The sequence below is a fragment of the Rhyacophila brunnea genome, unplaced genomic scaffold, assembly GCF_057557595.1.
Source record: "Rhyacophila brunnea isolate RB1 unplaced genomic scaffold, BYU_Rbru_1.0 scaffold_20, whole genome shotgun sequence".
NCBI classification, from domain to species: Eukaryota; Metazoa; Arthropoda; class Insecta; order Trichoptera; family Rhyacophilidae; genus Rhyacophila; species Rhyacophila brunnea.
In genome coordinates this window covers 18,817,450-18,841,791 of record NW_028232860.1, presented here as the reverse complement: position 1 = coordinate 18,841,791, position 24,342 = coordinate 18,817,450, and the positions used below count along the sequence as shown (strand labels likewise).

The following is a 24,342-nucleotide window of genomic DNA, read 5'->3' as shown; positions in this document are numbered from 1 at the left end:
GCGATGCACCCGCTACATCACTAACAACTTTGTAATAAACACTTTGAAACATAATGTTTTATACAATATAATAGTTATTGTTAGACAACGTTTATGCGTCAAATACAATATTATCATCACGTTATGTGCTGTCACAGTAAGCTACCACTACGGGAGAAAAGTATGTAATGTCGTTTTTCTTGGTATTTAAAATGTTATTAGACTGATGCTCGTATCCCGTAGGATATTTTGAACCTTGCAAAATCTGCCGAAATCGTCAGAACAACAATGAGGTCACCTCACGCGTACCGCGCTACATCGGTAACATCGCATGACTCAATGGAAGTTTTTTTATTAATATGTTCTGCATTGTTTTTATGTTTTTAATTAAATTATTATCGTCTATTATATAATAGTATGGTATGCTGGTTGGGTTGGGTTATGTTCAAAATATTATCTATGGATGCAATATCACAAGTAATGTTAACGTAAGCACACGTAGAAACTGTTAAAAGTAATTGAAATTACTATGAACAATCAATGAATGATACTTCAAAATACTAATAAATTAGAGTTGACACATGTATCTATAGTCTAAGGTTGACACTTTCCATAATTGAATTAGATAGTGATCATTTAAAATATTCTGCGGAATGACGAAACCATAGACTGAATTGTCGCCGTACCAGCATGTGACAGCACGTGACGTGATCATAATGTAATCGCAGGGTTCGTAGTCAAACACATTCCACGTAACCGAGAGTTTCAATTGTTTTTGCCGAAAAAACATAGTCAAAGAGGGTCACCGAGCGAGAGAAAGCGACACAACATTGTTGATGATATTAACCCCGCCTAACTCCTGCACACTAAAAGAAATCACATCTGTGCATATTCGAGGATAAATTGTTCCACTATAGCAAGGGATGGGGAAGCTTTTTACGTATCTTGAGTCCCAAACTAAAACAAATATAATAATGGTTGGCGTGCCAGGGTATGTTTTTAATTAGGAAAAAACCATTCAGAATCCAGGTCGAGACAATTTTATTTTGTAAACTTCCTTTTGCATTTTTTTTACCGCCGATGTAGTTTTCCAGAGAAGAAAATCTCTTGAGAATCAAATCACTTCCGGGAAAACAGAGTGTTTGTTATGAATGTACCCGACGAGTGAATTGAACCTGGAAGCTGCTAATTTAAATATAAAATCTGTACTTGACTAATTTTTGTCAAAATTGTACATTCGACAGCCTAATTCTGAGGTACAGATATAGTATATTAACAGTTATCATACAAAACAGGGTTTATTACAAACATTATATTTTTATTTCGCAATAAAAACCGCATTACATATTATTAAAGTACAATGCACGGATTTCACGCAATGGAAAGTAAGCAAGTCTCGATTACAATGAAATAAAATTACGAATGGAGATTTATTTATTATCCGCCTGATAGCTGATGTGTATAGAGATAGCCTTAACCAGATGGATCCTATCTGGTCAGGGGTCGGCCATCGTTCGACTGAGAGCAATTTTTTATTGCTGCAAAATAATGTTAAATAATTTTTTCATTTGTTTTTATTTAAAACCATGACTGACACGTTACACTGCCTATATTAGTTTGAAGGAATTGGTAGTCCAGAAGATATAGGTAATTATATGAAATAACAAATCAATTCGATTTTTTTTGTAGGAGTTACACCATTGAACTACAGCTACACTAATGGCATATTATTATATTATTTTCAATAAAAATAATGAAAAACGTTGAGTTAATAAATATTTAGTAATTCAAAATTATCAGCAATTTCATTAAAGACATCAAAAAAATAAAACTAGGATTACTCATGACGCTATTTAGAAATAAAGTTAGTAATGTCATTTACCTTGCTTTAAATTACAAAGACGGTAGCCATTTTTTGACGGAATTTGAAACATATCAGATTGCGTAAATATTATGAATTATGCATAATTGACGTCCTTAAGTATTTTTTACTCCAACAGCTTCCATTGGCATTTCAAAACTAAATCATTTACCACTCCTGTCTAAATTACGTCCACCTTTGAACCCCTCTTTATTAATTAAAAAGAAAACCTGTTCAAATTTAGAACAATGGTAACACTGAATATTTTATTCTTAGAAAACACATAAGAAGTTTACAGATTGTTGGTTTTGTAACGTCACCCTCACCGCCTTAACCTATCCATCACAAATTGACACATTACATTATCAGATGGCTTTCCCCTATTAGTTCGTGATCATTCATAACGTACTTATTCGATTAAAACCGCTCGTCCGTCTCATTTTTGCTCTATATTGTTTTTCGTGATTTGTCTATAAACACAACATATACGCGTAAAGTTCGATAGTTTTTATAGAAAATATGACGTATAAAGTGACGTTCAGTGAGAGAAAACGATGCATAAAGCTTCATGTAAGAAAAGTCCGGAAATAATAACGGTAAACATAATTAAAATTCGTGCGCAGTAGAAGAAATCGCAATATCAAGGTTAAGTCGTAACACTATAATAATAGATATGCTCTGTTGTCAAAAAGTAGAGGTTAATTTATTTTGTATACCACGGAACATTATATTATGTTGGCCAGTCTTCAAAATATTATTATTTAGGTATTTAACGTGTCAGGGCAATGGAAAAGGGATGGTAAAGAGTTATGTTGGAGACGTCCGGGACCCATACGACTGTATGGCCATTAGTAATAGTGATAATCCAATATTATTTTGATATGAGGAAGTAGGATCCGGTCGCGTCTCGCAGGCAGACGGTTGCCGATGAAAGCATCATAACGTTTTTCTCAGCGTCCGACACGTTTGATTGTATCCAGCTATTAGGAGTGCAGACAGGGGAATAATGGATGTAAATACAAATCCGGCGGTAATAATTGGACGCGGAGTGTTCGCGAGGTCGGTTCGCTTCTCGCGGGGGGCGGGGCTATCGCGGATGGATCTGCGAGGCGTATGAGGTATCAGGCTTTCATAATATCCAGGGGTAAACGAGATCGAGTCGCAAGAGGAAAACTGCACTAAAAGAAAATGCTTACGGTAAGCTGCTACCTCTTCTAACTTCTGACGCCTTAATACTGAACTAAACATTTTCACGCAATAACGTGTCACAGCTTCAGAATATACGGTGCGGTACGAGGAAAAGTGTACCCACAGAAAATATAGGAACACACTAAATCGATTCTAACCTTCCTAATATACTTTTTTTTTTTAAATAAGTCTGGAGTAAACTAGAGATAACTATAAAATAATTCGTTACAGTGGGTTTATTCCATACACAAGGTGGCTATTGGCGGGTATCGACGGTAGTTTATCATATTTATGTATTGAAGCGGTTAATTGTTACAATAAGCTAACCGTCTAAACAGTTCAAACCAGTAATAAAATACCAAAATGTGAAAAATAATAAGTATATGAAAATGTATACTTATCAGAAATTGAGTCTGCAGTATTGCCCAAAGAATAACAAAATAGCCCTAAAGAGGGCCAAGATCCTAACCATTCATCAAAATTATTTTGAAGGTTCATTCAATACTGTTATTTACCCTTTCTTGTAGTTATTTTGATATATTTTAATTATGTAAAAAAATGCAGAGACCAAATTTTATACAAATAAAAATAATTAAAAATGATGGTTATCATGTTTTTTTTTATTGTGGGGGGGGAGGATCAAAATCGATTAGCGCGTCGGACCACTACGACCTTAAACTCGTCACTGCCCCTGAGCCTGGCGCTACGGTTCAATTAGAGACAAGACCTCCTCCACCATTTTCATTTAGATAGTTAACTCGCTCTTTTAGACCCTTAATATTTATCATACTTTTAGATTCAGTCCCCAGTGCAACCATGGGTTTATGACTAGCCTCTTTACCTTTGGGCTAACTATGTGGAGTTTTTGCGTGTCTCGGGCGGCATCCGAATAAAACATGACTTACCCAGTTACCTTCAACAGTAAATAAAGTAATGTAAAGTTAAAAAGTGAAATGATTTGATTAAGTATTGAATGTTTCCCCTCTGAGCAACTAACAATAAATTAGTTTATTAATGCTGTAATATAGTGGACCGCGAACTCACGTTGAATTTACCTCGTTCTATTTTATTGAACGTACATGCGCAAGTAAACTTTGCTATTTATTATTAAATAAATGCAATAAATTACTAATGCTGTATATTGCAGAAGCAGTTAGTTATATTATTAGGATTATTTTATATTTGAGTAGCAGTTTGTGGGAAAATCACTTTGCTTACATGGCAACATCGATAATCACACACACGTTTACTTTAATTGATACGCTACACTACGATGTGACATGGCGTACAAAAGTTCTTTGCTTGATAAGCCCTCTCTAAGCGATCCGATGTTGTTAGCCATTCGGCCAATTTGAATGATACTTGAACGTCTATCGGCACGTCAGGTAATGCAGGGTGGCGGTGAATGGTGGAGTCATCTAACTGTCGAACTTTCCAACCGAATCGAGACGTCTATAGTGTTGTTAGGTGGTTTTACGTCGAGTTTAAGCGACGGTACGAGGATATGAATGAGTTTTTTTTTGTTCCATTAGCTATTTTCCCCCAAATTATTCCTTTCTTTACTGTAACTAACAGCGCTGCTAGCACGATGTTAATTAAAAAAAAATATTTACAACATAGGAGGCATGGTTCCGTGGGTTCTATGTACGAAGCAAAACGAAGTCGCATCGTCTGTATATCACATGAATTGTTTGGGATGACAATAGACTAAGAGCGCGATGCAGAACTATGCTTCGGCACGTAAGTCCCTAAGATACGCGACTATCTTTAAGAGGCCAATTTCAGGCCAACTTGCTCATATAGCAGCTAGTAAATCTATGGGTAGTGACACAGAGTGAAACCATTTAAAATACGGTTAAAACACGCTTAACTAAGTCAAGCTAAATTAGAAACTCTGGATGTTGTTTATTGTCAAGTAAATCCATCCGATGGTTCTGCATCGCGCTGTAAAACATAATATTATAATATCTGGAAAGCGTTTAAGCCGTCTGGGGTGAAGGTCATTCCAGGGTGATAGAAAGGACTTGCGTGTGTTTTTTTATCACTCAATTTTTATTACTACGTTCCTATGCAATTTTATTCACACATTGTCTGTTTTGATCCATGTATCGAATTGCTAACAACGATTTTTATAATTTAATCTGTGAAGAAATTTCTTCAGGAGATGCCCAAGATCCACTCTGGGTTGTAGAAGCCAATGATGATTATACAGTAATCGATTCAAATATTTAAATAATAAGCCGAACTAGGTTTAGTATAAAAAAAACGGCAGTAAAAAAATCTAGGCGACAAGCTTTCTGTTTAGCATGGTCGTGAGTTGCTACGGCAACTTTTTGTGTGTATTGTCTCATCTACGTCTAACACACCATTGCTTATTTTGGGTGCAGTCAAAAATAAATGCACGGATCCTATGTTGTACAAGATTAACCGTTAACATGTTTATTACATTTTGTTATCACGATTCGCAATAAATAGTCTATGTTAAGTTCAAACAATAAAATACACATTTGAAATACTATAAGTAATGCGGGACTCGTAAATCAATCAATAAGAACAGAATCTTGTTCAGATAACTGCAGAAAATATAGTTTAAGGGGATTTATGTGTTGCATTGAACAAAAATGATAATTAGTTTAAACTTTATTTCGCGCATCCATTAAATTTGATGAAATGCTTTTGTGTAATTAAATAGTATTATTCAATGAACACAAAAAAACGCCTATGTGTGGCTGTAAGAAGGTAAAATTTTTGAGGATGGAGAAATATGGGATAGATTTAACATGTGTTAAAGATTATATTATTTTCAATAGTTACATATCTATTATACACAGTGTGCGTTAAAATTTGTTATGCAAACGGAGCGAATGGCTATTCAATATTGGTAATGTTTCAGAACATTTATGGGCTTTGTATTTCATGCGTTTTATGGCTTGTCCTTCATTAAGTTAAAATATGGCTTTAAAATCATGGTCTATGTGGACAGGCTTTTGCATTTATATCTCATGAACCTGTCTGTGATGTTATTGTACGATATGCACGATATTGAAATTAACGCAATTTGATAAGCACTGTGAAAAAACTGCTAGTTAATTTTGTCGTAATTAAATAGGACGCCCATGGCCTAATTGATAATAGAGGTGTTTTTTTAAACGTATTGGTTATAAGCCATACCTGTGTGAGAGTTTACCTACGGGCTATTGCGAGTTGTCGCATCCACAAGTGGTTATCGAATGGACGTGGCTTAACAGTCGTCGAAATATTAAAGTAAATATTGGATGACCCATATAGATGCACCAATTTATGAGTGCAACGACTCTTCAAGCGACCGCATGCCTTGCGTGTCGTAGAATGCCGAGAGTAATGAGGCCAACGCGTTGAGAAGTCTGTTCGTCATGATCCTCAGTTGTGTGGTTCTGACGATGAAGAAGATGAAGTAATACTCCATTTGCCTAAATATGTATTTTTTTTCGGTTTCTGGGGGCGGGGAGGTCCGGACCCGAAACTACCCCCTGCCATTGTGTGCGCGCCTGACATGAATAATTCCAAAATGTTGCATAATAATGAAGGAAATCACATTGAAAGAATGAATATTCATGGTAGGGTATTTATAATTTTAAGAGCAGAAGCTTCACGTTTCATATAGGTAAGTATTATAAGTATCTACCTAATAATAATATTAAGGTGATTGCTTGAAGTATCCGAAAATATCTTCACCGTAGGGGGTTCGAATCCCCACAGAGCCTACAAATTAATTGAGGGGCATTGTCTTATTACCTTTGGGAGATTTCAGAGGTTAAAATATTTACTCGTAACTGCATATTATATTATAATTCAAAGCTGCAGGATCCCTAATTTATCAAGGAATTTGTAATATTTTACGTTTTAAAATATAAATCATTTAAGTATTATTTGTCGGTGTTTAGTTATATGGAATATTGAACCAAAAGGAATGTTGTTTATTCCTAACATTAGTAACACTATTGAATGAATAGAATTCATATTATTTTAAAAAACAATCCACATAATGTATGTAGGTAGTGTAGGTACCTAATGTTTTTTCTTTGATACAGTTGTGTATCATATTGTAGTCGTATGAAGTAATTTGTACGAAGGAAAATTGGCTGAAGCCATCAGGCTCATCATCAAAAGTCGATCGATTTTTCTATTTTACCAAAGCGATAATTTATACCACTTTCAATGCTGCATAATATCATTTATTTGAGACCGCATTTAGATATGTATTTGAAAACAATACATTTAATTTATTAATCGAACTATATTTCGACAGCTGTTTCGGTTTATAAACCATCTTCGGAACGGTCCACTATTTATACCTGCGATTTCTAAGCTGGGAGGCGCGAAAAGTTTAACACAATGTAGCTACAGGTTTGCAGTTTGCAAATGCATAGTTTATAAAACGGCCGCTAGTTATAAACTACATAAAAAACAGTCATAGGTATAAAATATTGTTTGCAAACCTGTCTCAAAATATGGAGATTTTTTTCAAAAGGGAGGCGTAGTAATATAAAGTTTGGAAATCACTGATTTATACTGTTCTGCTAATTAAAAGACAGTGTTTTTGGTTTTAGTGAAATTATTGTTGTAGGAGTACCCACGTTTTATACTACCCTTTCTCTTATATTATGTAAAATTATTGGATTGTTTTGACATAATCACCAATAAAGACTTCGACTATTTTGAAATTATGTCAAAACAACCCAATACTGCAGGGTAGTATAACTACTGAAGTGCAATTTTGGAGTTGGCGATAACTATAGAATTATATTAGGTGCAATGTTCTCTCTAAGGTGTGCGCGTGTGCGCGCGCACATCTACCAAAATATGTCCGCACACATGTTTTCATCCCCCGCACATTCCTCACACAAAAATATTATAAAATAAAGTTTCAAGAAGGGATCACCATATCCGTCCCGTTGTATCGCATGCCAAAGTATGCGAAAAAAAGATACGTATTTTAGTGTTTAGCGATGACCACCTATGTGCCGTGTCCTCTGCATTTCTTAGTCTTTGAATCTTTTAAATAAAAAAAGTACACCGGGATGCTGTTACGAAATTGAAAAATTTGAAAAAAGGTAGACGGAAACACCTGAAGAACAAAAAAATAGGATTGAGATCGCTGAGCGCAAAAAATCTGGTTGCGATTTAGTCAAAGTGTTAATCGATAATGTACTATTGGCTATAAAAGTAAAAGCTTCTACGCTTTCTGTACAAGATATTCATAATCATGTATCTAAATACACAGATATTCCCGAATATTATGCATTCGAATTAAGTTATTGTAAACTTTGCCATTAAAAAAGAAATTGTATGTGTGTATTTGTCGGGGGGGGGGGGGGGGGTGTAAATTTACCGCACCGGATGACACCAACCCTGCACAGATGCGTTGATGATCCGCACACTCAATAGAAAAATTAGAGGGAACGTTGAGGTGTAGACGTCACTGTTGCAGTGATTTAAGAAATATGTACATATTTTATAAGTAAAAAAAAAACAAATTTAAATCAACAGTGGTAGTTGGATATTTCTAATGTTAAATGATTAAAGACGGCCCAAGACCTAGTTGGTAAAGCGGCCGTCTCTGTATAGTCTAACTATAGATAAGAAGCCATGGGTCGTGAGTTCGAAAACATGGCTGGTCAAAAAATATAATATGTGTAAGACCTAACGGATTGGGCAAACGGTTAACATCTATTCCTCGTTAAAAAGTCTGTAAATATAACTTCCACTCTATGGAGGCCGATATGCTACGATTAAGGGTGAACATGGCAATTTCCTTTTTTATTAAATACAATGTGTAAGTAATCGAATGGCCCATTCGACGTAGCCTGGAGCTATACAACCTCTTCCAACAAAAATGTATATCCGCATTCGTTAAACTTGGTAGGCTCCGATTTGCGGGTCATATAGCAAGAATGAACAGTGCTCAACCACTGAGGGGGATACTGGATACCAGACCGGACGATTGGAGGTCGATTGGCATTCTCAGTCTCCGATGGCTGGACGGTGTCAACGGAGATGGAGGGAATTTCTTGGATGAAGCTAGGACTAGGACCCACCCTGAGTTGTTGGGAAACTTATGATGAGGATAATTAATAATCTTTCAGTAATAACTATTTACCACTTGTAGACTAGGATGACGCTGCTGATGGTGAAGTCGCTAGAGTATCCGTTACAATGTTCAGCAGGAATCAGTTGTATTGTCTGTCCAATTGGTCTTATCGAATTTGAGATCGGCATCATCGGGTCTTGCAGACATTTCGATCGACATTTTGTTTTTTATCGATAGGGGTATATAACAATGGTGGCCGTGTGTAAGACACGTACATACCGAATACTAACAATGATCATATTAATTTTAACTTACTAATATTAATGGTGTGTCGACGGAAATGTCTACCAACGCCATGACGTTGGAAGAAAGTGTAACGGCGAGACATTCCATAATATCGTATGATATTTATATTATTATAAATGAAAATGATAGGAATCGTAGCCATCGGATCTTAAGAGCATACCTACTTCAGTGAAACGGAAAATAATTTTCAACTATAGGTGCGACGAAATTTCGGACTGGCTGCCAATCGGAGAGCGATAGTCAAGCTGTGAACACGTCAATTTGTTTTGTGATGGCGTCGGGGGAATTAATTCTTAAACCGTGTAAAGATGACTAAAAAACGTTACCCATTTACTTGAAAAAACATGTCAACGAATATATTATTATTATTGCAAATAGAACAATAAACATAACACTAAATGGACGCATGTTGAATTTTTATGACAAATTATGTTTTGTTCTGCACGCGTCGTTTGCCCAATCTTTGCGTCGCGCAGTCACGATCGTTTTAGACCGTGCCCCAGCTGAAGTATAGCCTTAAGTAGGACACCCCGCAGGAATCCTTCACCGCAAGCGCCATAAGCATAGTGGTCGCATGGGCGCGATACCCGAGAGATGCAGGTTCGATTTCTGCGGCGTGTCTTACTTTTTTTCAAAAAGATTTTTTCTATTGGTTATAATATATTTTCTCAGAAGTGTTTTCAAAATTACGTATGTCAAATAAGTATGTCTGATAAAATTTAGTATGCACTGTTTATATCGGATCTCCACAGCCTACTTCGACCCTTCGTCACTGGCTTCCCGTCAAATAAATAGTGATAGTGATCCGATGGCTGCGTTTCCTATAATTTTCATGCTTTAAAATACTCAATATCTTAGGTAACATAATGTTTCGCAGATATTTTATGTTCCCATGGAAGCAGAATTCAAAGCATTATAATTTTACCGTCAAAACCGTCCAAATAACTAGAAGCAATCTGTTTATACTTCATACCGGTGCTTGGAAGGTAAATATTATTAAAGTGTATGCCTTTTCACAGGGAGATAAATCTTTATGGTCTTTAATGTCCGGCGAACGCGTCTTCTTCCTACTTGGAATAGTAAAGGTAAGTCCAGAACAAAGCAAAGCGGGGAAGGGAAGCGACGCGATCGATGTTAATATTATATTTAGCAAAAATCAATACGATGTGTTCGAGGAGTACAATAATATGATTATTCTAAATTACCCATTCAGTAGGTACATATTTATTTTGAATATATAAACGTCTGATTCAATATATTATAATTATATTATTAGGTGCCTACTAGATGGTTCGTATATAGTAGGTATCTATAATTCCGGGAACAGTCAAATCCTTCCTCCGAAAATCCTGGGATTGAAAACTTTTTCTTTAAATGTGTAATTATATTTTTTATAATTAAAGCCCTCGCCTACCATAAATTGCAGGAGTTTGACGCAAGAACAACGTGAGCACGTCTTATATGTACATATAGCACTTAGATGCCGTCCGCAGTCTGTGGACACTTAAGCCGCGTTCTCATGTGGCGATTTTTATCGTACAATTGCATGTTGAACATTGAATAATAAATCAAAAGGAATGTTCCCACGTATCTATTTAAATTAAAACGATAGTCGTAACCAAGATGGTGTCAAATGAAACAAACAAATTTGACGTACCGATGCAAGTTATTATCACCTTGGTTACTCTGTGCAACTTGCTAGGCAACCAGTTGACTCAAATGTTGATTCACTGTTCAATCGAAAAAAAGAACGCACATCAACTTCATTCAATTCAACTTATAATTTGATCAAAGTTGTTGAAATATGGTTCCCACTTATCAATTGACTTTCAACATACAGTTGAACGACAAAAATCGTCACCCTAGAACGCGGCATTAGACACGAAACGCGTGTAGTGGTCATATTATTATGCACCACTTCTAGTGGTGTGAATTCCCCATTTGCCATATCTATTTCTGTATACAAGTCTGGTGACATAAATAGATATATATTATGGTAACGATGCATCGTTGCCGCATTCGTCCAGCGCATCGCTTCACCGTGAACGCAAACTAGAAGCGCAGAAAACAACGGCATCAGAAAGATGGTAAGCTCGAGAAAGTAAGTCTTCGTCGACTGGCACAATGGGTTGGCTGTATCAAGACAGCAGATATTCTGAGAGATAGCAGGCTCTGTTTATAATTGAACAACGGCTGGCTGATACAACCAAACCGATAGGAGGGACACGGGGGATGTTCAGTATCGAACCAGGATTACGGTCAAGTAAAAAAAGCCGAAGTGAATGAGTATCTATTTTATACTTGATTTATATTGCAAGCAATTTTTTAAACATTTTTGGAAACTATCAAAGCTACAAAATTAGTTATATACATACTATACAATACAACAAAACAAGTCAATCCAATTAATGTTGGATAATTAATGACATGTACACATTCTTCTAAGCTACACTTTCATATATTTAGACTCTGGTCTGACTTTATAACTAACCTTTATTTAGGTTTTATTTGACATTTTGGATATAATTAACAGGTATTATGTAACGGTCCATACTCGGATTTAAACACAAATTGAAAAACAAAATGTGTGTTTCCCAGACCCAAGATTAGAACCTGGGAACCTATGATGTTATTTATAGTCCGACGCTTAAGCCACTCGGTTTTCGTGCGTGGCTAACATCTATTTATTGTAAAAAAAATTACTTTGTGGAGGTCCATATGAACTTATTGGGATCGGAGATGGTGAAAAAATATGTACTTAACGGTATTTTCCTGAACGTTCCTGAGCATTATTTTTTTTAAATTTATTCTCCACATTCTAGGGTGGGTAATGAATAGTATCTTAACAATATAAAACGTTAGGTATGTATTGTTATATTTTACAATTATTTCCGTTAATAAAATTAATTTGGTGGTCAAATACGAATACCCCCGGATAAATTACGATACCGTAGAGCAGATAATCACCCGGAGAACATGAAAACCATAAAGAGCGAACATAGACAAGACATGATTGGCGGGGGTGCGAGAGGGCGGGGGATCATAATTAGCGGATCATGTGCTTGTTATTTGTCAACAACGTCGGCTTGCGGAGCTGCCATGGACCACGAGAGATCGCATCCGATACCATAGACATCCCGAACAGGCGGTAGGTATAATAAAAAATGTATCGTTTGTCTATGGCAGTGCTGTCCAATATCTTTGGTATGGATGGCATAGATAAAAATGATAAAACATTGAAAATAGGGTTGCCCTAAAATGTTTCAAAATAATGTTATTTTTTTGAATGCCTAAATAGGTTTTTAATACCAGTTTATCATATGGTTATAATAGCATTCTTTCCAAAAAACGCCGGCATACGTGAGAAATGGCGCCACTTTTTCTTAAGGGATGTATGCATCACACCTAAACGCATGTAGGTACATAAGTAGCCAGCTTGTGTGGACCTTTTAAACAACGCTTATAATACAATACAATGAAACCAAAATTTTAAAACATATTGTGGTTGCAGATTATTGACAACTTGTTTTATCGTGCTATCTACGCGATAGCAACAATTTCCACTATGCTTTACAAATATTAGTTTTTCAAAATCAGAGATAGGTACGCAAACGGTATTGGGGGACCGTACTGGCACACTGAGTATCCTTTAAATGAATAATTAATTGCAATAACCACTACCAATAATAAAAATTGCTCCCTTTAAGTCAACATTGTCGGTGTTTTGTAAAAAGGGCGAATCAATCAAAATGCTATTTTACAGGAGGAGGATTTTTAACTTTTGACATTTATTTGTTTATTACCTGTGGATGATTTTAAATATCTAACAAGTTTATAACAAAGCTTAGAAAGAATACTGTCATTATAATAGGCATTATTATATAATATTTTAAAAGGCCAAATATGTCACATTCGCTTTTTATTCGTAATACTAAATGGATATTCGCCCTTACGATTATCGTTTTAAGTACTTTCCTGTGGAGATACAAATTCGCCGTTTTTACACAACAAAGCTAGTGGGGTACATATTGTATTTTAATTAAAATCTCGATTTCGCCAAATTGGTTGATTCGCCCTTTTTACAAAACACCGACGATATATTCTAGGTCAATCGTTATGAATATTTACAGCATTTAAATCTGTTAGTGAGATATTGGGTATATATATATATATATATATTTATAATATCTTGTATATATTGTACAGTATGCTTTTGTGTATGCATGCCCTTCAAGAGGGTTTTATTGATTTAAATTATTGGATGTACAAAAAGTTAAGATATGAATTTTTATTGTTTAATATTTTATTGCATTCATAACATAATTCAAAATTTTCTTTGGTGTAAGAGAATTTTTGGTTAAATCTAAAAACAGCTATGAAGGCTGTGATTTGACGACTGTTAGCCATATTGGAAAATATTGCATGGTTTTCTGTATGCATTCCCTTTAAAAGGGTTTTTTTTATTTAAATTATTTGTTTTATAAAAAGTTAAAGAAATGTATTTTAATTGCTTAATATTTTATTGAATTCATAACATATCTCTAGATTTTCTTTGGCGGAAGAGATTTTTTGGCTAAATCTAAAAACAGCTGTGAAGGCTGTGATGTGACGACTGTTAGGCATATTGGAAAATATTGCATGGGTTATAAAATAGAAATAGTAAAAATAAACGTAGAGTACCATTAACTTTACGTTTTTAAAGCAGCTAATATTTTATTAATATGTTTTGATCGTGGTTGGAACGTTGTACACGTCTATATTATCATGACTGAAACAAATGAGAGTAATTCCCGAGAATCGCTATTTGCCATAAGTTATGTTCTAAATCCGGTAACCCTGCCGTATTGGAAGCTCGAGTTTGACGTTCGAATTAGTCGAGATACTTCGATGACGGTTTTCAGTTGTTGTTTTTTTTCCGATTCGCCTTTCGTTTGTCTCAAGATGGCGGAGACCTGCCATGAGCCGCTCCGGCCGTGATCCGATGACCTCCCGATCTCCTGCCCGCTCGCAGAGCAAAACAATGCAGATGAAAAGTTGGTACAGCGCCGTGACGGCCGATGGTCGGCTTATTTTGATCGGGCAGACATCTTCAATCAGCGGACATTACATCGATAGTCAGTTTATTATGGCCAAAATTAACATGACTTATTCATAATACCGACAGTCAAATGGACCTTAGTATATATGTAGAGTACATCTTCTATGAATGTCCAGTGAAGAGTAACGCAAGGAGAGATTGCCGAAGTCATACTTAATTACTAACTTCAGCTTATTAGTCTCCTGCATCGAAGCATAAGGGATAATCGCTTTAGTAGCATCGATTCAAGGTGAGAGACAGTCATTCACGATTGCGGCTGTGCGATGAAGATACGGAGTATCTCATTCTCAGGCTGGATCCGAAACACGTGTCCCAGCATCTTCGTTATCACATCCATCATCAAGGACCGAAGTGCCAGCCCAGTATTTTGAGTGTTAATTACGCAGTTGTACCAGTACCTTTAAGATTCGGCGGAGACTTTGATTTTCAAAGCTCGAAAGTCAAGACTTTTTGGACTTGGTACCATGTCTAGTAGTACACGGCTTATGGATTCAACATGCGGTATTTGGTCCTCATAAAATATAACTGAATGCCATAGCGAAGGGTGGAGGTAGGCTGTTAAGATCCGCCATAAATAGCTTGATTTCGTAGGGTTTAATTGAACACCATCTGTAAATTGTAGTCTTATTTCAATGAAAACAAATACGTACGACTGACAAAGTTTAGTGTGCACTATTTGTGGCAGATTTTAATAGCCTACCTCCACCCTTCGCCACTGCTAAATGCAGTCTCCGCCATGGCCATACGGCAAGACTTCAAAATGTTAGTTGAATTGAACGGCTATGCTGATTTGTTAATAATTACATATTTCTGTAGGGTTAGATAACTACTTAAAAATATGTTATTAAAAAAGTAAAAATATGAAATTACCGGTAATTACATCTACGCCCTACGGGATTTTCCTACCGGTATCCAACAGGCTATAATACTTACATAATATTAATATCGTTGAACAATCTAAAAACAATATATTTAGTAATTTTATTTTCATTGATATTAGATTTAGGATGCCTGAAATGGGAAGCGATACACATTTAATAATTTCCAAAAATATAATGCAATAATAAAGTAACGAGGACAATGACTTAATCACGACTAAAAATTCGCCGCTAATAGCTCCAATAAATCCACCACATTACGAAATTTTGAGATACTGGCAAGATTAAAATGAGATAAAATAGACTAATGAGATGATTTTGATATCCAGCTGTAAACTAAAAATTCCCACGATAGCGTCAATTAAAATATAACAAGCCATTTGCTGGAAACGTGATAATTGTTTAATCATCTCTGAACTGACATTAGAAAATTTTTGTCAGTCGGTATTGCCATAAATTAATAAACATAATCATGCCTTATGAATACGCAATAAATGTATTAGAGAAGTTTATTTTTTATTGTTTATGGAATTAGATCGAATTTGAACTTTATAAATAGAATGGCAAGATATTATGATGTATTATTAAACCGAGTTGTATATTAGTGAACATTGCAACCATTTTTAAAGTCTAGTTTAGACCAAGATAATATACAATATTATGACCGCATACAAATTACACAATTGTATGTAAACTTTCATCGCTACTCAGTTGCATGTGCACAGACAATAATTGCTTAAAGCTTAATGTACGGCAACATCTGCACAAGTGATATCAACATAAATATAGTTTGGACAGTCCACATCACCACAACGTGTCGTCAGGGCTCAAAATGGAATATTTTGCGAACCAGAGCGCTCGATAATTTAACGAAAATATTAACATAGTTATTTAATAGTATGTGTGTTTTATAAAAATGAGTGTTAGATTTTTTATTATATGGCATATCTTGCTTAGGCGGTCAAATTAATATGTCCAAGAGACTGAGCGATAATTTTGGGGATTTTATGAACCGGAATGGCGCTACGTTGCGCTCCGGTACATTTCGAGCCCTGTGTGTCGTTACTTCCGATAAAACAGTCGAAATTCCCCTAAATATGACCACATTTTCTTGTTAGTTGTAAAAATAAAATATACAGAATCGTATTTGTTAACAAATAAATATTAATTTCAATGACAAGTCGGTTGAGTTGTTATTGAACTATATGGACTTCCACTAATGGTTATTGACAGTTGTGTCATTCAAGTAATTAGGTACCTACTTTATTTATTGAGAAAAGTAAAAAATATTTTATTTGCGAAATATAACGGAATGCGTTTACAATGGTTTAATTTATGTTACTTTGAGAGAGTTTTTTGGAGAATCATTCCACTGAAGGACTGAATTATTCTCGAAACAATGCTCTCCATCTCAGGCTAACTGCAAATTACCTCCATTATCACCGAGTGCAGTTAGTAGAAAATTCAGTTGAGCAACGATCGTGAAAAAGAATCCACTATTTCGCAACGGATCGGAGTCCTTGTAAATGGATTACTGAGTCGATATTAATGAGTCACATATTGATTTATTCGAAGCAATAATATTTATTTATAAAAATGTTGCCAGAGGAAGACTTTTTTGAAACCAAATTTGAAGCCAGAAATGCTCACGGATCTTCTGCGCATTCCAATTTCAAAAACATTATTTTGAAGTCATAATAATATGGTGACATGACAGATGAACAAAAAATGTCACATAATATAATTTTAAAAGATTAATAATTATTAGTAACAGTTTTCACACTATCTGAAAAGGAATAAGTATTTTATTTCGAACATTGGAGTATCTATATCCCATGGATAAGGTGTATAAAGATGGTAATTATATTTTTTATAGCATGATTATATGACAAAAATAGCTTATTTACAGAATACTGAAAGCATTTATGTAAAATTTACAATAGCATTTAACTTTGAGGTCAATTTGGTCATTTTGGTTACCGGTAAATTTATCCCTTTTCGATATTGAAACAAAATCAAATGTTTTATCCAAAATGGTTACGGAGATTTTTAAATGGCAATCATTAGAGTTGGTATTTAATCTTGCTTGGAATGGAAAACTTTTGCTGCTCGAAATAATAAGAAATAAATAATTGACGCGAGTTCAATACATAATTGCGAATCGGAAAGTAATTACCCAGACAAGCCGCGGCCATAAATTTAATGGGTCATGGCGATATTGTTACGCCAAATGTTTTCCGAAACAAGATTCCTTTATCGGGGTGCAGTTTCCCACGATTAGTTTTTTTTTATTTTTGCAAGCACGGTTGATTAGTTATTATTATTTTATTATAAATAATTTAATATCGTTTGTTTAGCGTCTTGTTTAATATTATGACGTTTTGTCAAAAAATGATAGTTAGGTAGCTATAAATATTGGGTAAATATTTAATGTATATTTAATTAAATGGCCTCAAAATTTATACGAAAATAATAATAGACAGAAAAAATCGTGGCTTTTTATTAAATCAATGATTGAGTATACCTAGATAAAATAGAATATTGCTTTTATATCGACAATATTATATAGGTACTCAATTTGGTATTGCTATTTTATTTTTATAACGATAGAAATATAATATGTGTATATCATGAAAAAACGTTTGTTATATACCTATAATAATGTATTAGTTTATTTGATTAGAATAATGACATGCGACTATATATTATTATGGAACGTTTCACACAAATCATACGCTTTGTGTAGCCATTAAATTTATTAAAAATAAACGCATTTATGTAAAGTGTTCTATTTTTTTAAATTATTTTCTCACATAAAGCGATTGATATTTTCATTGTCGATATCACGTCTTACAAATTACAACACTTCAAATATTGATTAATAGCTTATCAATACTATTCCATTTGTAGATGAATCATGCATTGAATATTGATTGAATGCATTTCTGATTGAATGCAAAGTGCATAATATCTAACAAACATTGCAAAAGAAACGTTTGCAACAAAATTTTGTCTGTCTTCCTTTACTCGTGAAATCGCCAGCTGCTGCTATCTTGTGAGAAATCTATTAAGTAACAATTATTATTAATAATGCACTTCATTCCGCTAAAATTCGTGAGTTATGATGAGCTGTAAAAATAGCTGTTAATATTTCTCTTTGACGTCTCAAGGACGCAATTTTGTTTTATTAAATCAGTATACAGATGGAGCTGATATACTCGTTTTATGAAACTGAAACTAAAAACATAAAAAATAGAAAACCGAAGATTAAAATAGCTGAAAGACGTTTCGGATTATAGATTATGTGCTATGAGGTTTATTTCCTAGGGCTGCACTGAGATAAAATCGTATTAGCCAGCACAGCACACCAGAAAGTGAGATGGATTCTGGTCGATCGATAGACCCATAAGAATCGAGTCGATATGCCTCAGTGTTCTTTCAGTCAAATATAATATTAGCTGGTTTAAGTTGAAAAATGAATAATTGCCTGAATTAGTGTTAAAGTTTTAAAATATGTATCTTATACAATGAAAGTCATTGGTGAGATTTTAGACGAACAAAATTATTGCAAGACGTCAACATCAGTCTGCCATTTTACGAGTATTACTAGAAACAATTTATTCAATGCTCGCTCAGCACTATGATTTTTTGAAGTTATACTTCTTTGCGCTATTGCGCTTGGGAAAACAGATCAGAGTGTATTTTTAGCGTGTGACGAAGTTGCGCGCGCCGATGTAAAACATAATTTATTATTATGTTTATATTAATTTCGGTCGCAAGGGTACATGCGCATAGTGTCATTTAGTTAGTCGTTCAATACAGCCAAGTAAAGAACACGTGTTGTAAACATAACTAATATTGTGTCATAATAAATAATATATATATTTATAAACACATTTCTGGAGACTAACATTCTACATTGTTAATTTATATTCATAAAGCTTTATTTATATTGGAGTGTTCTATTTTTCATTGTAAAGATTGTGTGTCAAGATTTGAGGCTATATTTATGAAAGTATTATTTATGAGTAAAATTATATTATATCAATAAATAAATGAATTTTGTGAATGTTGAGTTGGTAAATAATTCAAAAAAATTATTAAAATTTATATAATATTATTAATTCATCATAGGCACCTCTGAATCGACTATAACCACTAAGATGAGTTTTGGTCCAATACAATAATTAAATTACAATTATCAGGTGCTATATGAGACACAGATGAATCCGTTTAGATGCGTACGTTTTTATCAACCTAATCCACTGTAATATTAACAGACTCAGGTGACAACGGCTTATTTTGTTTTGTTACGCCAAAGAAGTATAACTTCTAACGTGCGTACATAAGTACACACATCGATTTTTTTTCTATAGTTTAACCGTATTGAAAATATTCTGATATGGCTGTCACGCACACAGTTATACTAAACAATGCTATCTTTTTGTGCAAATCTCTTTTTTGCGTAATGAAAAAAGTGGAAGACAAACAGATTATTGACTTACTAATTCAGATAATTATGCCTTTAAATCATAGAAAATTTTAGATATTATACATACATTAGAGGGAATGTTGCTTGTAGGTAAACAGTTTGAGAGTACAATTATCTAAAATCGGTGTTACATAATATATGAATGGTTGAAATGAAGACATATTTGACACAGTAGGTATATATAGTTAGGATATTTGGACTTACCTCGCACTGATATCCCGTGTATCCTACGGGACAGATGCAACGGTACGCGTTCACTTGATCGACGCATTCTCCGCCATTCAAGCAAGGGGTGGAAGCGCAGTCGTCTAAGTCAGTAGCACAGTCGCGCCCTGAAAAGTTAAAAGAAATTGAATATGTCTGGCCACGGTCCCATTACACGGTCACATCAAGTGCCCATTTGTACTCACAACTGTTGTATAAATGTTGCTAGTTAAGGCGATGCATTAGTTGAGGCACGGTCTAAAAAGATCGTTGCTAGGCGATGCGCGGATTGCGGGTCGCGGGTGCAAATGACGCCTGTCAAACGAAATATTATTTGTCATATAAATCCAACAAACATCCATTTTATGTTCTGTTTATTGTTCTATTAGTAACAATAATAATATATTCATTGACATGTTTTCTTTTTAAAGTAAATGGGTAACGTTTTTAGTCATCTTTACACGATTTTAGAATTAATTGACCCGTCGCCATCACGCAGCAAAGTGACGTGTTTCTGGCTCGACATTCTCTCACTGAATGGCAGCGAGTGCAAAATTTCGTCGCGCATACAGTTGAAAATTATTTGGCGTTTCACTGATGCGTCACCTTAAGTTAAAATGTTTCCCTAATTGCAATATACAGAAAATTCTCTCTATATAAAACAGTTCGTCTATCGACATGCTTAATACTATAACTTATATGGAAAAGCTGTTAAGTTTATCAATATTGTAGGTATGGTATACCTATAAATTATTGGTTACAGACTTGTCTAGATTAGAAAACGATGTACATTTTAACCGCTGTATGTACTCACTACTGTTGTATAAATGTTGCTAGGTAAGTTAAAACGTTCCCCTAATTGCAATATACAGAAAATTCTCTCTATATAAAACAGTTCGTCTATCGACATGCTTAATACTATAACTTATATGGAAAAGCTGTTAAGTTTATCAATATTGTAGGCATGGTATACCTATAAATTATTGGTTACATACTTGTCTAGATTAGAAAACGATGTACATTTTAACCGCTGTATGTACTCACTACTGTTGTATAAATGTTGCTAGGTAAGTTAAAACGTTCCCCTCATTGCAATATACAGAAAATTCTCTCTATATAAAACAGTTCGTCTATCGACATGCTTAATACTATAACTTATATGGAAAAGCTGTTAAGTTTATCAATATTGTAGGCATGGTATACCTATAAATTATTGGTTACAGACTTGTCTAGATTAGAAAACGATGTACATTTTAACCGCTGTATGTACTCACTACTGTTGTATAAATGTTGCTAGGTAAGTTAAAACGTTCCCCTCATTGCAATATACAGAAAATTCTCTCTATATAAAACAGTTCGTCTATCGACATGCTTAATACTATAACTTATATGGAAAAGCTGTTAAGTTTATCAATATTGTAGGCATGGTATACCTATAAATTATTGGTTACAGACTTGTCTAGATTAGAAAACGATGTACATTTTAATCGCTGTATGTACGCACAGTACAGAAATGAACGATATCAGCGATGGTCGGAGACATAAAAATGTCAGATGGAAGTCGGTTGCCTTAATCTTAGACAATAATATAGAACATAATATTTTAAATTTTATTAATATATACCGACTCGATCGGTCGATTGCTGGTGGTCACATCACCACGGTCGAACAACACGAGTACTTTGAGACTAGAAGCTTTGTAGAGAGAGCTTTTTTATTTATTTATTTAGTTATTTACAGTACCGTTCATTGCACATATTTGGAAATATAATAATTACAAAATAAAAAGAACTTTTTATATAAGTACCACGTTTTTAAATTTTCTGTTGAATCATATAAACTTGACAATTCTATCTATTAATAATTTAGAACAAATAAGGCAATTGTCAACAAATCATTTTTTTGGTATTTTCCAACAAACTAATATATAATACTGAAATGTCATTTTGATTTCCATAGTAACGCACGTATATATTAATAATTCAGTTGCTAGGACCACCCCCTTAGCAACCAATAATAGTGGATTGGATTACGGATTTCTTCCGAAATAACTTTTCGTACAAAACAGAATTAACTGAAAATGAATTCAATTCTACTTAAAGATGGCTAAAAGTATTAAAATAATGCATTGGCATCGTGTTCTGATATATTCTAAAAGTTTCAAATGTCTAGCTAGTCGGAAAGTTAGTTAAAAATCGATTGCAAGATTTATACTGGATAAACAACCACCGGATAAACGAGACGAGCTAAGAAAAACGTGGTAATAACATACTAGATAATACGTGTAATATTAAAATCAAATCGTCCGATCGTACAGTTTAAATTGTAAATTATCAAAAAAATGTCTCAAATTGCAAGCTTCGTATTTTTCTGCTAGGTACCTCTGAGGATTCGCCTTAAGGACGAGTCTTGTCGTTTAATTTTCCATTCCGCTATCCGTCGTATGGTTAACGACTGTTTTTACTTTTTAGTCTCTCACCTGTGTATCCCGGCTGACATGCGCAATGATAGTCGTTCACCAGGTCGATGCAAGTGGCCCCATGAAGGCACTGCCCAGCGCAGTCGTTGATATTTCTGTCGCAGTCCCTGCCCGACCAGCCCCTTCTGCAGCGGCACTGGTAGCCCCCCGCCAGGTTCACGCACGACACTGCGTTGATGCACGGCTCTGCGACGCACTCGTCTACGTCTGGAATAAAAAAAATGCATGTTGTAACAATAATCGTGTCACTAGGTATGTACTGTCTCTCTGAAAGTTATTTTTTTCTTTTATTTTGTTAACTGTCAATTTCTGAATTCTTTTCAATTTCTTTCAATCTGAAAGTTATTATAATACAGGTACAACCCAAGAGTGGCGTGCGGTCCATAGATGCTGTGGATGCGGCGCATGCCTCAATTATTCCAAGATATTCATATGATAGTATAAATATTCACAAAATCAATAAATGAATTCAATGATATACTAAATATATGGCACATATCTACATGAGGGCAATTGTAATGTAGTGAGGGACTTGCTATTTGATAGTAACTTTTTTATGCTGGGAAAACAGTATAATTTCAGCGACAGCGCCAATATATTCATTTGTTTTCAAAATCTGTAGTCTATCGGTTAGTGGTTAGTCAATAGAAATAATGTATTTTACATTTATTTTATATTAAAGACATGACACAAATTTCTATAAGGTGTATTCAATATATCATTTTTAATTTCAATATAGTCATACGCTTTTTATTAAGAACATACCCAATCTCACAAGACATCGCACGCCACTGGTACTCAATTATCAAAGCGAGCGTACAAGTGAATACTTCCTGATTTAATATTATAGTAGTGGTTTAAGGTACGTGGATGCCCCGGATGTTTAATGATTTGGAGACATCTATGAGAGAACTTTCACTATATTTTTGAACCATTCATTACTAAGGTATGTAATTTGGCATTCCGCTCGATTTATTGATCCTCAAATCCCCAGATTTAAAATGACTGTTTACTTTTTAAAAGACTTTCATTTGAAATAAGGATTTTATTATTAATAATCTGTGATTTATGAAAATATAGGTAGCTAGGTACTTACTTAAATTTAATAATAATTACGCCATGGTGACGAGCGATTGTCAGTGTATCTCGATCGATTAATATTTAAAAATAAATCTAGTGTATCCATCACTATAATTATTAGAAACAAAATTAACCGAAAAATTGTTAATTGTCCAATAAAACGTTTGATCGAATTTATATGGTGTAGCTGGAATCGACAACATTTTAATTCCCGTAACCAATTTTAATTTTAATTCTTAGATCGCCAACGTTCAGCGTACTGTTTAATTTAGCATTGGAGTGTTCGTATAAATATAATATAGTGACTAAATACCAAATTGGTCATCCAGTCATCAAAATTTATTCATTTCATGGTTTCGGCAGAATAAATTGTGTCAATATAATACGCAGTAGGTGTACTAACATCAGTGACGTCCCTAGACAAAATGCCGCCCCTGGACAGCGCCAATATGCCGCCACATTTTTTTATACTGTATTTTTTATCATCCGTGCACATGTCGTTTCTGGTCACCAAAGATATCGGAGGGCTACAGAAGTATACTAGACATCGCGAACCCGACAAAAAAATACAGTATTGTTAAACTTTTTATGTTAATTAATACATTTTGTTTCTAACCAGTGAGCTGAATTTTTGATGGAAAGATTTTTTCGTAATTACTAATTTTAGGTAAGTATCTATTTCTAAATAATAGTATACCAAATGATTC

General features: G+C 34.4%; 1 protein-coding gene across 1 annotated transcript in view; it reads right to left on the bottom strand.

The window, feature by feature from the left end:
- Ser (protein serrate) overlaps nucleotides 1-24,342 on the bottom strand; it is a 477,847-nt gene that overhangs the window by 20,866 nt on the left and 432,639 nt on the right. The window contains exons 9-10 of the mRNA XM_085948044.1: nucleotides 22,556-22,762; nucleotides 20,077-20,204 (exon numbers count right to left, since the gene is read on the bottom strand). Of these exons, the coding sequence (XP_085804170.1) occupies nucleotides 20,077-20,204; nucleotides 22,556-22,762 (335 nt within the window). The remainder of the gene's footprint in view (nucleotides 1-20,076; nucleotides 20,205-22,555; nucleotides 22,763-24,342) is intronic.